Source organism: Stigmatopora argus, chromosome 20 (assembly GCF_051989625.1).
Source record: "Stigmatopora argus isolate UIUO_Sarg chromosome 20, RoL_Sarg_1.0, whole genome shotgun sequence".
In the NCBI taxonomy this organism is placed as follows: Eukaryota; Metazoa; Chordata; class Actinopteri; order Syngnathiformes; family Syngnathidae; genus Stigmatopora; species Stigmatopora argus.
The window spans coordinates 864987-880481 of NC_135406.1; the positions used below are offsets into that span (position 1 = coordinate 864987).

Genomic DNA, 15495 nt, shown 5'->3' on the forward strand with positions numbered 1-15495 from the left:
CCAAGAGGATCAGTGTAGACGTCCTCAGTGTCATCTGCACCAATCACGTCAGGCCTACATCAAGACAAATAAACATTGGGGTGCTTTACTTCCATTTCTGACCATGTCCCTTGTCACATACAAACAAATAAACTACAGCTACTTTTTAAAGTTTCAAGTCATCATATTTTTCTCTCTGCACTTCTCTTCTATACATTTGGCTATTTTGAGCAACTGGGAGAGCTGGCTAGCCCTCTCCCAGTCAAACCAAATGAATAATCATCTATTCCAATTTGGAAAAGGAGCCTTTTTGTTGAATAGCTCTCTAAGGAAGATTGGAGACTTCCACATTAGAATGAGGAAATATGGATCAGGCCAATATTTAATGACTAACTACTGATAAAATATGTCATCTTGAGAAAGCTATGAAACGTAACTTGTTCATGTAGATTCTGGGTGGAAGAAAGTGTCATCTTCAGCAAACAGGCCATGCCTAAAAGAAGAAAAAAATTTTAGGGTGATTTCTGAACAAGTACCTTCGCACATACAAACATAGCAACAGCAATCAAAGATGATTGTTTTGGACCTAAATCAAAATGACCTAATTATTTCCACTGTTCTTAAATTAAACTGACCATTGCTAGTGACCGGGTGAGCTGGCTATTTTTTAGATTAAACACCATCTATTCAAAAATTAGAGAAATGAGCTTTTTGGGTTGACAGCTCTCTAAAAAAAGAGATTGGATTCTTCCTCATTGCCAATGACAGATTTGAGATTTCACAACTAGGTTACACTAGAAATTAGGCTACATTACCTTCAAAAAACATGATACTTAGTCACTTGTCAAAGTCCTGAAGGTGATCCAGATCAGACAGGTTCCAACTGGTTAAGAGGAACACAAAGATTGGGTGAATGACCTCCATTTTCTATTGCAACACTCACAACAGGATTTACTATGGAAACCAACACTTTCACACTAGCACATTTGATCAACTAGTACAAGATCTAACACATTGTACACTTATACTTCGTGCAGTGAAGACGTCCAATGTTTTTTTATTTTCTTTATCATATGGAGAAAAACTATTTTAACTGAGTAGATTACGTAAAGTATTTCAATAGAGAGAAACTATTTTTATTGAGTAGAGTATTTATGGATGTGGATCCCAAGTTTGGCTAATTTTGCTATTTTGGATCATTATGACAATACACTGTCATGAGCAAGACGGACTTTCCAAAGATTTTTTCATGGGGTTTAGATCTGGAAAATGGCAAAGGGTACCCTAGAAACTTGCAATTCTTCTTTGGAAGCGACTCAAGACCTTTGAAATGCTTAACGCTAAACTTTGGGCCAATGTCAGCACTCAACGTCAATTGCACTTCCAACAATTTCGAACGGTTTAAAAGTAACATTATTCTATTAGTGCAAAGCTGGTTGGGCAATTTTTTTCCCTTTTGCTCTACAATCTATGGCTGGATTGAAGAATTTGACGACACTTACAATTACAAACACTAAAAATCAAGAAGAAATATCCTACAATAATACTTAACTGGAGAGTTCCTTTATCACCAAGATCCAAAGGGGGAAACTGGTCATACCTGAATAACGACATACGACCATTTCACACAAATCAGTTACATTTTGCAGCAACGATCCATTCGATTCAACCCTCAAACTATGCATTCCTCCACTAAAAACACGCTAAACATCTTAAAACTAAAAAAAGTTAGGCGAACATCTTTTTACAGACTTAAACTAGTGCGACGAGCGAGTTAAGTGACTAAAATTACATTGGCAAACACATTGAAAGTGTAGTAGGGACGCGCCCACCATTCTTAACTTTGCAGTAGCTTGAGGAGACGAATACAAGTTCAGAAAAAGCAACAAAACATTCAAACATACCTCGACAGGAGTGTCAAAATGGTGCCATCAGCGAGTGAGTTGCCAAAGACCAGTTGGTCGATGCAGATCGAAGGAGGAGAGCTCGAAACTTCAACTACCTGCAACGGTACGCCAAAGCATTTAAATACTATTCAAATTTGACGCCAAAACATGTGATTTCCGGAAAGGGGCGGGCGAATGAGGTCACGTGACTTCCGGGGTGGGAACACACCTCGTACGTCACGGAGACGTCATCAACATGTGACACAAAACCGACACACAACGTCGCGTTTCTTGGAGAATTTTTACATTACACGACATGCCACGCATGCGCAGAAATGTTATGGCAAGTTGCAACTAACCAACTACAACTAAGAAAAAGTTGCATTTATTACAACTTAGATTTCATTCATAAGAAATACTATACGTGTCAAACTGATTGCCTCTTTTTCCTATATTTATATTTTTCTTCTCCAAAATTCATTAGTTTGCATCTTTATTTATATATGTATTGTTTGTTTATTTATTGGTATGTTTGTTAGTTGTGCACTTCCCCACTTATGTGGTTCATTACTTATGATAGTTTTTTGGAAAAGACTTATTCACTGATTACTGATTTATTATTGTCATTTGTGCTCTTCATGTTGACACTTGAAATCTCATTATACTTGTATAATGACATTAACATTATCATATTTAAGACTTGATTATCTAACCCACCCTTCCGAAAACACCAAAACAACTACCCTTTTAAGGCTTCCCCCCTTATAAAACTACACATACATTTGAAAACTTTACAAACCCATTGATGACTGATGACAATTTGCAAAAAAACATTATTCACTCCATGCACATTTTTTCCTGAGCTAACTCTCCCACCTTTTAACAATATACATTCACAATCATAAATATTGGTACATTTATCCAAACATGTATTTCAACACATCAAGTCGCAGTCCAAAAATTAGACGACAAAACCCCCGTCTCATTTGAATCCCCTCCAATTGCCATCCACACACCGCGCTAAGCTACCTCCTCTCTGTGTTTTTGTATCCTGTCGTCGTGGAAGCGCAAACTCCACCCCTAAAGCCCAACCGCCAGCCAATTGGCTCGTGCCATGTTGGGACGCCGGGGCCAATGGGGAGACGGTCGCTCCGTCCAGTGACGCAGCTTCCAGGCTGGGAATGACTAGGAGACGCACGCACGCACGTACACGCACGCCGCTGACTCATTTGCATCACGACTTCCGCCCCTCCTCGACGCGCAAGCGTGCGTGCGTGCGTGCGTCCACCGGTGAATTACCGGCGATGGCGTGCGGCCGCCCGCTCCGAGCCGGACCTCTTCGAGCGGATCCGCGCGGCAAATAGGGATGGAGGGAGGGAGGTGAGAAAGAGGGAGGGAAGGGGGAGGAAAGGGGGGACGGCAGACGGCCGTACGGCTTCTCGAGAACCGGAGCTCGCCTTCTGTGTAAAGAACCGTCTTTCTGCCGAGGAGGAGGCGGATCTGGCGCTGCTCCTGCTCCTGGAAGTGGGACACGCAGTACTTGGCGACAACTCCAGGACCATTACATAGGACTTTGACACTCGTTTCTACACGTCAGACGGTTTTTGGGCCGGTAGGGGATTTAACTCCAGGACCAGTACGTAGGAATTTGACACTCGCTTCTACACGTCAGACGGTTTTTGGGCTGGTAGGGGATTTGTATTCTTTTTTTTAAGGGGGGGCGGTTTGGAGGCTTGGGATTCCTACACATAACTGCCCCCTCCGCCCCCCTGCGGTGTACGATTAAATGCCTGATTCGGTTGACAGCTGATAGGGGAGGAAGCCTCTCGTTCCTAAATACCTGCGGAGACTATTAGTCGGACGACCGGGACGTTTTGCGAGCCCATGTTTCTTCGCGGGCTGCGTGGTCGACTAGATCTGGCAAAAGGCTGAATCTCGGAGCCCGGGTGTCCAATCCCCCGACCGGCCCCCCGCACGTCCGCGATGTCCAACATCGCGGTGCTGATCGTCTTGCTGCGTGGACTCGTCATCTCTGCGGCGCAGGTTTCCGACTCGGCCCGTGCTGGAGATGGAGCCGCACCAGGTAAACGGCATACATCTGAAAATCCAACTTTGCTTAACAAGTGATCCCTCCAAATTCTTAGAAATCTTGATTCCTTTAGCACAACTGTGAGTTGTTACCAAATCAATCTATTGGCATACAAAATATATCTCTCATCTATGATTGTACCCGTATTCCAAAGTGGAAGTACAAATAAGTGTTTGATTTTTCATACTAACTCCAACAAAGACAACATATGCTCACCATTGAACCGGCAAAGACACCTTCAAACCGCAGAAAACATTCGTTATCCATGCCGCTTATCCTCGCAAAGGTCATGGAGGATGCTGGACCCTACTCCGGCCAAGTACAGGAACCAGTCAGTGGACACCCAGCCGGCCAATAGCAGGACACTGCCAGAAAAATTTGTGCAAATTTGAGTTATCTGAAAACATCATGAAATAATTATGGAAGACAAAAACCATATACAGGGGGAACAAACCATACGTCACGACAGGGAATCTTTGACACCCGGACCACGACACTTTAACAGGACCTGCCTTTGGACTAAATCTGACAAAGCTAGTCCTCGTATACCCAAACTAAATGTCCATTCTTGCCAATGGCACACGCAGAATTTCAGACCAAGTAAGAACAGTGTTGTTAACATCGGCTAATCTCGATTGCTACGATATCACGGGGGCCACATTTCACTACAGCCCTTCAGGTTTTCTGCGAACGCCACAGTGGGTCGATTGTTCCGTCCACCATTAAGCCCGAAACATTCGTTCGTCATTCGCCACGCTCTAATCTATTGTTAAACTGGCTTTGGTCTCGCCACCGAAGCAAACGGCTCCCGCGCCCACTTGGGCCCGTCGGGTTGAACACATTGTGGCGGACGCCTTGGAGTGTATTTAGGAGTAGAGTTGCTGACGTTTCAACATCTTACGGTCCACCGGACGGCCCAAAAAGGCGGATCGGGCCTTCGGGAATTGCCGTCGACGGACAACGCGGGTTCGGCCTATCGACGAACGCCAGCCGATTTCTGTTGTAGGACACGCGTACAAAGGCGCCTATCCCCGGCATCCTTTAGATATACCTAAAGCGTTCTCAGACGGACCCGGATACTGAAAAAGGAACATTGCTAAACAAATCCATCTCTAGGCCGGCTGTTAATTAAAGAAAGTCCTCCGACACCATTGTCATTGATTTTAGGATATCCGTAATAGCACCTGTCGGTCACGTCCCTAAATCAGCTCCGGCGCTACAAATGTAGTGTCGCTAAGTCTTGTCGCCCCAACACGGGAAGAATTCAAAGCTGCGCCCTTCGCAGACACCCGAGACGATCCCCTCGGCGACCCTGGCGGGTGGGAATTAGTTCGGCGGACCGTTTACCGCCGTTAACGATCCCACTCGCCCTGGTGACGAGCGGGTCGACCAGCTCGGCCAATCGGACGGACCACTAGCCAAACATGTATGTATTTGCAAGGAGAATCTACAACTCCCATCCCAGGTTCCAATCCCGTTTATCCCAATGCCATTGAGTTACATTATATTTGGTCTAAAATAGACTCTTGGCCCACAAGTGACCATACCCGTCTTCCAAGTCAACCGGGACTACCCGGTTGCGACTCGACGCCTGAAAGAAAACAATTGCCTAGAACCGCATTCCGAGATAGAACTGACGTCGGCCGTCGTTAAGTCGTAACCGTGACATAACTAAAATGCTTCTCTGTTCACACCTTCGCCAGCCCATTCCCGCAATGCCACCCGACCGGCTCTGCGGAAGAACACCGTAAAGACCGAAACCCGTCCCTTCAAAGGGAAGCCGCCCGTAATTATACCTCCGCCATTCAAAGATATCATTTAAGAGAGTGGATCCAAACAATTCAACTGACGGGCAAAGTAGACCTGTCTCCGACACCCCCACCCCGGCCTTCCCGTGAATCGGAGGGTTCAGGAATCCTTGTCTCCTTTTCTGGACATTTTTGTCTCAAACTGCTAAACCCCCGTACCATTTCATTGTTTTTCAGTTTCAGACACCAAACAAGGATTTCTGGTTCTTTTAAGTTTAGCCCCTTGCAGTCATTTCAATCCGTATGGACATATCACTGCATATTTCATAGATGTATCTAAATCTATTCCTACTAAACTAACACTAACCTACACAGCGTTACGGACATCTACCCGTGATAAACGACATAGCGGGAGAACTAACTTTAATTTTTGCTCATCTTCCACATTTTAGCCCAAAAAAATCACAACTGTGGCCCGACACCACAACGCTTTTGCGACAGCTAGCCGCCTAAGCAAACGACTACTTCCTACTCACATCTGTTTGCGTGCACGCGAGGGACACTCGCACCATTGTCGAGCTCTTGCATCCTGACTAACGGGAGCCCTGCGAGATAAAAATAACCAGAGCTTTCCAATTTTGCCGTCCTCCGGGACCGGCTGTTTTGAATTTTGAACGTGGCCCCCCTCCCGCTCCTCTCTCGGAATGCTAGGGGTCACTGGCGGCGGCTTCCTGTCACGTAGTTCCTCATCACTGTTCTTCCGCTATCCAAAGAGAAAAGGACACCTGGGAAGAGAAGGCTTACGCTGTCATTGCCGGCAATTTCAAAGACCGTCACTTCAAATGGCACTTTTTAAAAATATCTCAGGGGTGGCTTTATTCTTACTACTTCAAACCGTGTCATTGTGTTTGGAAAACGCACGGAACAGAATGGGGACAACTCAACAAAGAAACCGCTAGCCCAATCGGAGACATTTCATTCGTTTAGTTGCCATCGATGTCTAATTCACTGCGGAAAACCGACGAACTAGAAGCCTCGAGTATTTGTACAACATCCCGACCCACTCAAGCCACATCACGCCTGGACAAACACGGTGGGACCCATCCCAGTTTGTTCGCATGTAAACAACCGACCTGTCGAGCAGGCGATACTAATCCGGCGTTACGTATCATATAACTGCGATATTTGACACGGGCGGGTTAATATCAAGCAAAGGATGTTTCTTGTGTAACGGCTATTGTAAACTAGCTTCTCGTTTGGGTGACGGCGATCTCGGCTCGACTCGACCGGCCAGCCGGCGTTCTACCTCGTCCAAACTTAGACGGGGGCACGTGTCCGGTCGAATATCTCCCCTTGCATCTTAAGCAAATCGCCATGCTAGCCTGCCACCCGTAACAAGACCCCACGCGCTCGGGATGCCTCCGTCTGATCTAAACGAAAGCCAACAGACATTAGATTTAAAGCGGTACCGCCCACACGGAAGGAAAGTCATACAGTTCAACAGATGACGCTGACCTCGCGCATTCCAAAAAATTACGGTTGTTCCCCCTCTGAGATTGGCTTGATGCCACTGACGAAATCCTCCAAATAAACCTGCGTCACTTTGGTAAATGTCAACTTCAACACAAAGACATCGCAAGATAACATATTTGCATACGACGGGGACAAAGGAGAGGCGCGGTCGTCTCTCGGAGAAACGCAGATGTTACTTCGTGCGAACCCGAGAGCACACTAGAGGACAATCGTTGCGCTTTTGACGATAACAACGATTCCCATGCACTTCAAACACATCTTGACATTTGCAAAGTGCATCTCTGCATCTCTGATGAAGTCCCACGGTCTAACAACCAAAGTTTTGCCAATAAGTTTTGCTCTGTTACATGATTTTTGTAATAAACCGACTTCTCCCCGCCTAGACCCTTGCCTCACGGTCGCCCCGCCTTGCGTGAGCGACGCGGACCGCTTCAGCCTGGCGGCCCTGCGCCACATCCACAAAGAGCTGGACGACGACAAAGACGGCGGCATCGAGGTCAACGAGAGCGTGGAGGTGAGCTTCGCAAACGCGCCTGGAATTCGGAGAGTGCGGAACTCGAGACGAGGACATACAGAAACGTCATAACGTGTGGTTTGGATTTGATTTACTGGCGCCTTGGGACCACGCATTCCGTCTTTATTTTTTCTAAGTAGGAGTCGTTAGTCGGCTAATAACTGCCTTTGCATCGCGCGTTAGCGCCCATGGCGATTGCTCGCGGGATTCCGACAACACCGTGTCGGTCGACCCGCTCTTTGTCGACTCTTAGATCAGAAGCGCCAACGACTCAGTGGCACATTCGCCTCGTCCACACGGACCCCCAAGTCAAAATACAATTCCAATCGGGCCAGAGTGAAGCCCGTCGCCCCGACCAACCACCGAAGGTGACATTTTCCGGACACGCCGCTATCAGAGCTCCTTCTCACCCCCGCTGTGACTCCCGCATTGACACCCTACACCCACCCAAAGATTCCACCGGCCCCCAGTTAATTTGCTTTACCCCCCCTTGCCCCTGCCTGCAAGACTGTACAGTCGTCTTGCGTCTGTATGATACATTATTTTACTCTGAATTCACCGTGACCAGAAATCAAACATAATTTAGCAACATATAGCAGAGATATTCAATCATGTACAGTTCATTATTACCTATTAACTACTTTTTTAAAAACTTTTTTAAAATTACTTATTACCTATCTATTTAGGTCTAAAATGCCTTTCCTATTTCTGCATCCTCACCCTCTTGCTACTGTGACAACGAAATTTCCCCAATACGGGATGAATAAAGTTAATCCAATCCAATCCATTTAAGGCAGAGGTCTCAAAACCGGTCCTGGAGGGCCGCTGTGGGTGCAGCTTTTTGTTCCAACCGATCCAATACAAACAGTTTAACCAATGAGGTTTCTGCTGAAAAAAAGAAGCACCTGACTGCAATCCACTGATAGCACTTCTAGGATACCAGATTGGTGGAAAGGTTTCCTCTTACCGGTTGGAACGAAAACCTGCACCCACTGCGGCCCTTTATGGAATAGTTTGGGGACCACTGATTTAAGGACTCATCAAAAACTCTCCAAAGACTCTTCTCTCGCTTCGATCAAACGGTTCCCGCCCATCACGTCAGCCCAAGGCGACACCAGCCGCAAACTGTCGATTATTATTCACAAGCTCTTATTTAGCTAACCGACAAATAGCCCACTTCGTTCCTCTCTGCGTCGGACCCCTTTGTTTGCTGTTCCCATTTCACGGAAACGTGCCAGGTCGGCAGAAGCAAATGTAAACGGTTGGTCAAATATGCCCGAGGGATGGGAAGTCCCACCGTCGGTAAAACCGCGGAGAGATTCTAAACAAACGTGGACGGGAACACCTCATAAAACGACAAGGGTTAAACTCTAAGATAAGGGGAAGCGGTAGTAGAGTATCAGCCATTCCAGCTGACATTGAATCTAAGTTCTTCTTTAAAAGGTTTCATTCCTTCCACGGTACGATTAAGGGCAACGGATCACCCGACCTTTTTTTGTTGGGGTTAAGACGTCTCTCTCTCCACAGCACCGTGAAGTTCTAAGCTGTTTAAAGAAAGACGGCCAGAGAGTTCACACGTAGGCGAGTCCCAGTAAATCTCTGGCTGGCTTGTTCGAAACCCTTAAAAGGCAAAAAGAGCAGAAATGAAAGCCCACTTGTGTTCGGGCTGACGACTCCGTAAAAAATAAGTGCGGCGAGGACAAAAGCTGACGCTGACTGTATCTGCCTCTCCTTTTCAGTTTATCATAGAAGACATGAAGCAACATCAGACCAACAAGCACAGCAACCTGCACCGCGAAGACCAGCACATCACGGTGGAGGAGCTCTGGAAGGGCTGGAAGAGCTCCGAAGGCAAACGCTCAGAACCTTCGTGGTATACGGGAAGACCGAATAACCGTCTCTTTTCCCCGTCCTTTAGTCCACAACTGGACGGTGGAGGACGCCGTGCGGTGGTTGAAAGAGTCGGTGGAGCTGCCCCAGTACGAGAAGAACTTCCGGGACTTCCGCGTCGACGGCAACACGCTTCCGCGGTAGGTCCGGCCTCTCTATTTTACAAGGGGACGCCGCCCCCTGATGCTCTGACGAGGCGGCGCGGAGCGTCGGGGTCGCGCGAGATCGCCTTTCGGCCCAAAAACGCCGCTCTTAAAATAGCACCCGGTCTTAAACCGAGAAATGTGTAACGCGAGGCCAAACGTTAGCAAAGTGCACCGCGGTCTGGAACCAACGGAGGCTGAGGATCGTCTTCCCGTGTGGCAGGATCGCCGCGAACGAGCCGTCCTTCCTGTCCGTGCAGCTCAGGGTGGCGGATCCACGGCACAAGCAGAAACTCAACCTCAAGGCGCTGGACGCGGTCCTTTTCGGCCCACCCGTGCGTAAGTCCCCGCCTCCTTTGCTCCCGTCCGGAGCGGGCGTGACCCCTAAACGGCTCGTCCTTCCCGTTAGGTCCGCAACACAACTGGATCAAAGACTTTGTCCTGGTGATCTCCATCGTGATCGGCGTGGGCGGCTGCTGGTTCGCTTACTTGCAGAACAAGTCCAGCAAGGTGCACCTCTCTCAGATGATGAAGGATCTGGAGAGCCTTCAGAGGGCCGAGCAAAGCCTCCTGGACCTGCAGAGTCGGTTAGCGAGAGCACGGGAGGGACAAAAGAGCGTCGCCCGGAAACCGCTGGAAATCTTGACCCGGCTTTCCCCTCCCCTCAGTTTGGAGAAGGCTCAGGAAGAAAACCGGACGGTCGTGGTGGAGAAGCAGAATTTGGAACGGAAGATGAGGGACGAGATCACCGGAGCCAAAAACGAGGCCAGCCGACTGAGAGACCTTCGCCAGGGCGCCGAATCCGAGCTCAGTCGACTCAAGTACGCCGAAGAAGAGCTGGTGCAGGTGAGGCCTTCTCCGCGGCCGAGGGGAAGGGGATCCAACGTCTCTGACCGGATCTCCCGCGTAGGTACGAAAGGCCCTCAGGCGAGCCGAGAAGGAGATGCTATCCGAGCGGTCGCTGCCGGAAGCTTTGCAGAAGTGGCTCCAACTCACGCACGAGGTGGAGGTCCAGTACTACAACGTCAAGAAGCAGAGTGCCGAGCTGCAGCTCTGCGTCGCCAAGGACGAGGTAGTCGCCTCCGCCACCCCCGCCACCGACTCTTTGCACCTTTCCCACCTTCCCATTTTGGACCACAGGCAGAGAAAATCAAAAAGAAGCGAGGTTCCATCTTCGGGACGTTGCACGTGGCGCACAGTTCGTCGCTGGATGAGGTGGACCACAAAATACTCGAAGCCAAGTCAGCACGCCACCGGCAAATCGGGGATCGCGTATATGAAAATCCACTTGGTTCACCTGCCTGTGCTACGTTCTGCGCTTTAGAAAGTCCCTGTCCGAGGTCACGGCGTGCCTGAGGGAACGCCTCCACCGCTGGCAGCAGATCGAGAGACTCTGCGCCTTTCCCGTGGTCAACAACTCCGGCCTGCCCAGTCTGACGGCCAGCCTCTACTCCGACCACAGCTGGGTGGTGATGCCTCGCGTCTCCGTCCCGCCTTACCCCGTCGCCGGCGGCGTGGACGACCTGGACGAGGACACGCCTCCGATTGTTCCGCAATTCACAAGTGAGGGTGCCGTCGCGAGGCTCCACCGTATGATTTGCATTTTTAGAAAGTCCAATTCATTTGAAATTCCCCACGTCTCCGACTGGAAGCCACCGTGATGCGGCCCCCGCTGACTCGCAACAGTGGCTCGTGCCGTTCTCGCCGGAGCCTCGCCTGCGCGCCCTCCGCCGTGTCCCCGGACCTGCTGTCCTCGGCCAACTCGTCCCTTAGCCGTCGCTTCGAGTTGGACGACCAACGCATGGCGTTGGGCTCCGATCAGAGAAGGTACGCGGAGAGGACGCCGAAGCGCGGATCTCTCCGTAGATCGTCCTTTCTAATAGGGTTCTGCGCACTTCCTCGCTTTCCAGCGACGCCGGCGGGGACACCCTCGACTCCTCGGCGGGCCGCGTGACCAACCCGGACGCCCCGTACCGCAAGATCTCCCGCGAGGAACTGCTACTGTTTCACCGGAGCCGAGAGTCTCCGGCATCCGGCGGCGTCCTCTGCGACGGCGGGGACTCCCTCCCGCCTTCGTTACCCCCCGCCCCCTCGGGTCCGCCGTCCACCTCGCCGTCCCCGGACCTCACCCGCGTCTCGCCGGAGACCGTCACCCCGCTGGCGGGGAAGCGGGCGAACAATGGCGTCCTGGAGAAGTCGTACAGCTTCGGCGCGCTGCCCGCCGGCGCGCCGCCGGCTGTGGGCCGCTACCCGTCCCTCGCCTCCCTGGACTCGGAGGGCCGGAGCGTGGGACGCGAGCGTAAGCTACCGAGCGCCTCATCCCAGGACTCTAGCGACAACGGAGAGAAATTCAAACGCTCCTCCTCCAAAATCAAAAGCTTATTTAAGAAGAGAAAATAAAAAGGCTCTCCATCGAATGGAGCTCGAACCGGTCGCCCCGGTTCCGCGGGGCCGTACGTCACGCCGCTACGGGTCGACTTCTTTCCGAGCGAGGACGACGACGCGCTCCTCGACGACGAGGACGGCACGTCGGGCCGCTCCCGAGCACCTGAACGACTTTGTCAAAAACTCCTGCTAAAAAGCTCGTTGCACTACTTCTTCGTTATTTTGGAAATAAAGATGAGAAAAAGTCACTTTAATGCTGACACTCACAGCCTTTGTTTGTTATTATTATTTTAGTGGGTGGGGTTTGTTATTTGACGGCGTTTATAGAGTGGGAAGGGCAGATTAATATCAATGCCTGAATAAACATGGAAAAGAAACAGAAAGCAAAATAGCTCAGGGATTACAAACAACTCAATCATTCCCATTGAATAAATAGGAATAGAAAATGAGGTTGACAAATACAATACAGATGGGAAATTCACAAACACAATCAAAAAGATGACTCAAAATCTGTTTTTGGATGTAGAATACTATATTCATTCCAAAAATGCATGTATTATTTCTGAATCCTGAGCTTTGTTGAGCATTTTTTCATCAATAGTTTTTTTTATGTTCTTCCATTACTTTGCATATTTGTCAACATTGACGGCATACATTTGCTACCAATCTCTTACGATATTTACTCGCATATAAGCCACCCCCTTAAAATTGCCTTAAAATCATCCCATTTTATAATTTCTCACGTATAACACTGGATTCAGTCATCATTTTTTGAGTTACAAATACGGCTTATATGCGAGAAAATACGGTACTAACTACCACCACACATACTCTCCCGTACCTTCTTACGAGAAACTTTCACGGACTATTTACAAAGCGTCATATCCGAGCAATTAGGGTGGGGTGGCAAGCCGATTCAGAGGGATTTAACGAGAAGCCCTTGTGTTTGTGCATTGTAACCACACGGGGGCAGCAAAGCATCAGGGGAAACCGAACAAAGAAAAATAATCGACGGAGGTTGATTTCTCATCTATTCGACTTGAACCGATACACCAAAGCCTTTGAGAAGAAGTACATCAAAATAATACAAAAATACTTCATATGGAAGTCAATTTGACAACAATAGTTTTTGGGGGAAAGTGCTGAACAAAGTCCTATAGTCCGTCAAAGCGTTCGAAACATTAGCAGACGGTTACAGAGTCCAGAACGCCAGGACGCCATTCATCATACGCCGCCGTGTCGTCTCCACGCCTCACTAAACTTTTAGCGGCCAACATAACGGGTAGCCCTGACATGTCTCGCCCCAACAAAAACCAAAACAATAACACATCAATAATTGATGCGTGCACACGTTCCCCAGACGGCAAGCGTGGTCCATTTAAGCGAAAGACGGGGGATGGGGGGGGTCTGGTATAGATAGTTTAATCTCCTCCCCGCCGCGACCTTACCGCCCCGTCGCCCGTTCGGCGTAACAAGGAAGCTGTTTTTGTAAACAACTAATATTGTTAGTCCCCTCAGCCGTCCGTCCTCGCCCAGCGTCGGCTAATTAAGGCCGGATTTAGACGCTGGCATTTGGGCTCCCGGCAAAAGAGCCGCCCGATTGGTCCCCGTTCGCGCGGGTTTCCCTAATTGTCATCCCGTTCCCCCGACCGCACGTCAAAATCCTTCGCCGGTTCTCGAATGCCAAATATCTCCCAGGGCTGATTGACGGCGACCCTTCGGCGGCGACCGGCGACCATCGGGATTAATCGCCGCGGCGGTAACGAGCTACTTTACGCACGGATGCAAATGCTACGGTTTAAGACGGGGGTGATAGACCAACATTGGTTGCCGGACAATCTTTAGCAGATGGAATTTTGTCTCAACTAGAAATCGATGTCAGGCCTGAGAGGACTTTTCATTGATATACCCTGCCATTGGGTGTCCTCCCACCTAGGCTCCGGCACCACCCGTGAGCATCACGACAGGAAATCAACAAAGGAACGATGAAATACAGTACCATACCTAGCAAACAGTTACAACGACGTGACCTGGACCAGCAGCGAATGAATCGAACCAACGGTACCTTGACAATAGTCCGGCCCTCTTGACTACTGTCTTTGAAAGGGTTTAAATAGACGGGACATCTATCACCTCGCCACCATAAATCCAGCAGGTGGGCGAGCGGAAAAAACGGGCCTCAATTTTTACCCAGGACGCTCGTAAAATCAGACGCCGGTTGCGGCGCAGTGATCCGCAGAGCGCCAAACTCTCCCCACTCGCCCCGGCGCCGCCCGACATGGCCTTCCATCACTCGCCGTGTACGGCGGAGGATCGGCGCATCATTTATTTCCGGCCGGCCCTCGCGGGGAGCACGTGGACTATCCTAACATCTTCCGTCTTCCTGGTGGGGGACCCACTTTTACCGGGGAAGGCGCTTTGTATTTGGTCCTTGGGTCCGTGTATTGTCAGCCGACAGCATCGCCGCTTGAGATTTATAGTCGCGCGCCGCCCCGTCCCTTATTGGATCGATACCCGAGCGCCTGCCGCTTCCGAAGCCCGGCCCGGCCTTTCCCCCCACGACATCGCCCAGATTTGAAAAGCTTCCAGACCTGACAACCCAAAACCGGGTTCAGTTTGCAACTGCAAAGAGAGAGGGGACATTAAATCCCTCCCCCCGCCAAGGACACATCTACGAATCACCCTGTCCTGACTATTGTTGGCTATTAGGTGTATCTTTGGCAATTTCTCAACAATAGTTATATTAATACAGTAGACATCAGAAGCTAAGACGGGTATTGATCAAGTCTCACGGTCATAGATGACCACAAAAGTCCAATCCAATTTGATCGGCCGGGCAACTAGCCCCAAAATGGCAGCCGATGACATTAGGCTTAAGTAAATGTAAAAACCAAACTTTATTTCAACCTATTCGGATCCTCCGTTTCCAAGCGCAACCCCCTCGAGCGCCGTACTCATCGCTCCCTTACTATTTTTCAAGATGAGATGAAACGTTAATGATCTCTGTCGGGGGAAAATGGGTCCTCGCGCTATTGAGTATTTTACAAAGAAATGAGCCGATAGGTGGGAAATAATCGGGAAAAAGTGAGAACACGACGTTAAGTTTGAGGCGCCACATTTCTACCGAATTCAATTCAATTGAATTTCGGAAATATTTTGACTTTTCCGTTTTACACCCGTGTGTGGAATGCTTCCCTATATTTTTGTTCGAGGATAAAGAATACCCACACACAGAAAAATAGGCTGCGTAAAAGGCTAAATTGCAGATCCCGTTTTATTTCAACAAATTTGAGCATGGAACGCCTTGGGCAAAGCGGCCGCTATTTAG

General features: G+C 49.2%; 1 protein-coding gene and 2 long non-coding RNA genes across 7 annotated transcripts in view; 1 reads left to right on the top strand and 2 right to left on the bottom strand.

Moving 5' to 3' along the window:
* Positions 1 to 24: 24 nt before the first annotated feature.
* LOC144065730 (uncharacterized) lies at positions 25 to 2008 on the bottom strand. Its single transcript, XR_013297283.1, has 5 exons — positions 1884 to 2008; positions 1532 to 1579; positions 795 to 862; positions 417 to 472; positions 25 to 54 (listed from the first exon to the last, which is right to left on the bottom strand). It is a non-coding gene; the product is annotated as an uncharacterized LOC144065730 (long non-coding RNA).
* Positions 2009 to 2460: 452 nt separating this feature from the next.
* Positions 2461 to 15495, bottom strand: part of LOC144066347 (uncharacterized) — a 219194-nt gene continuing 206159 nt past the window's right edge. For 2 of the 4 annotated variants that reach the window (XR_013297521.1, XR_013297519.1), the window contains 2 exons: positions 4171 to 4319; positions 2461 to 3963 (listed from right to left, as the gene is read on the bottom strand). This is a non-coding gene — a long non-coding RNA (uncharacterized LOC144066347). Of the gene's footprint in view, positions 3964 to 4170; positions 6488 to 15495 lie in introns of all 4 variants that reach the window. The other 2 variants (XR_013297522.1, XR_013297520.1) reach the window with 2 other exon arrangements.
* On the top strand, positions 3258 to 12435 carry stim2b (stromal interaction molecule 2b). 2 transcript variants are annotated; one of them, XM_077589804.1, is made up of 12 exons: positions 3259 to 3948; positions 7619 to 7749; positions 9489 to 9600; positions 9668 to 9779; positions 10006 to 10121; positions 10192 to 10369; positions 10451 to 10628; positions 10693 to 10854; positions 10923 to 11023; positions 11107 to 11345; positions 11435 to 11609; positions 11693 to 12435. In XM_077589804.1, exons 1-12 carry the CDS (start codon positions 3849 to 3851, stop codon positions 12180 to 12182), a joined length of 2094 nt encoding a protein of 697 aa, XP_077445930.1. In that variant the 5' UTR covers positions 3259 to 3848; the 3' UTR covers positions 12183 to 12435. The 2 variants fall into 2 exon arrangements, with proteins under 2 accessions (XP_077445929.1, XP_077445930.1); XM_077589803.1 differs by having other exon boundaries at positions 3258 to 3948; positions 9489 to 9779; positions 10006 to 10117.

Coding starts and splice junctions, on each gene's coding strand:
- stim2b (XM_077589803.1), top strand. CDS start 3,849: ATGTCCAACATCGCGGTGCTGATCGTCTTGCTGCGTGGACTCGTCATC. Junction 10,370..10,450: donor CTCCTGGACCTGCAGAGTCG/GTTAGCGAGAGC, acceptor CCCTCCCCTCAG/TTTGGAGAAGGCTCAGGAAG. Junction 11,346..11,434: donor GATTGTTCCGCAATTCACAA/GTGAGGGTGCCG, acceptor TCCGACTGGAAG/CCACCGTGATGCGGCCCCCG.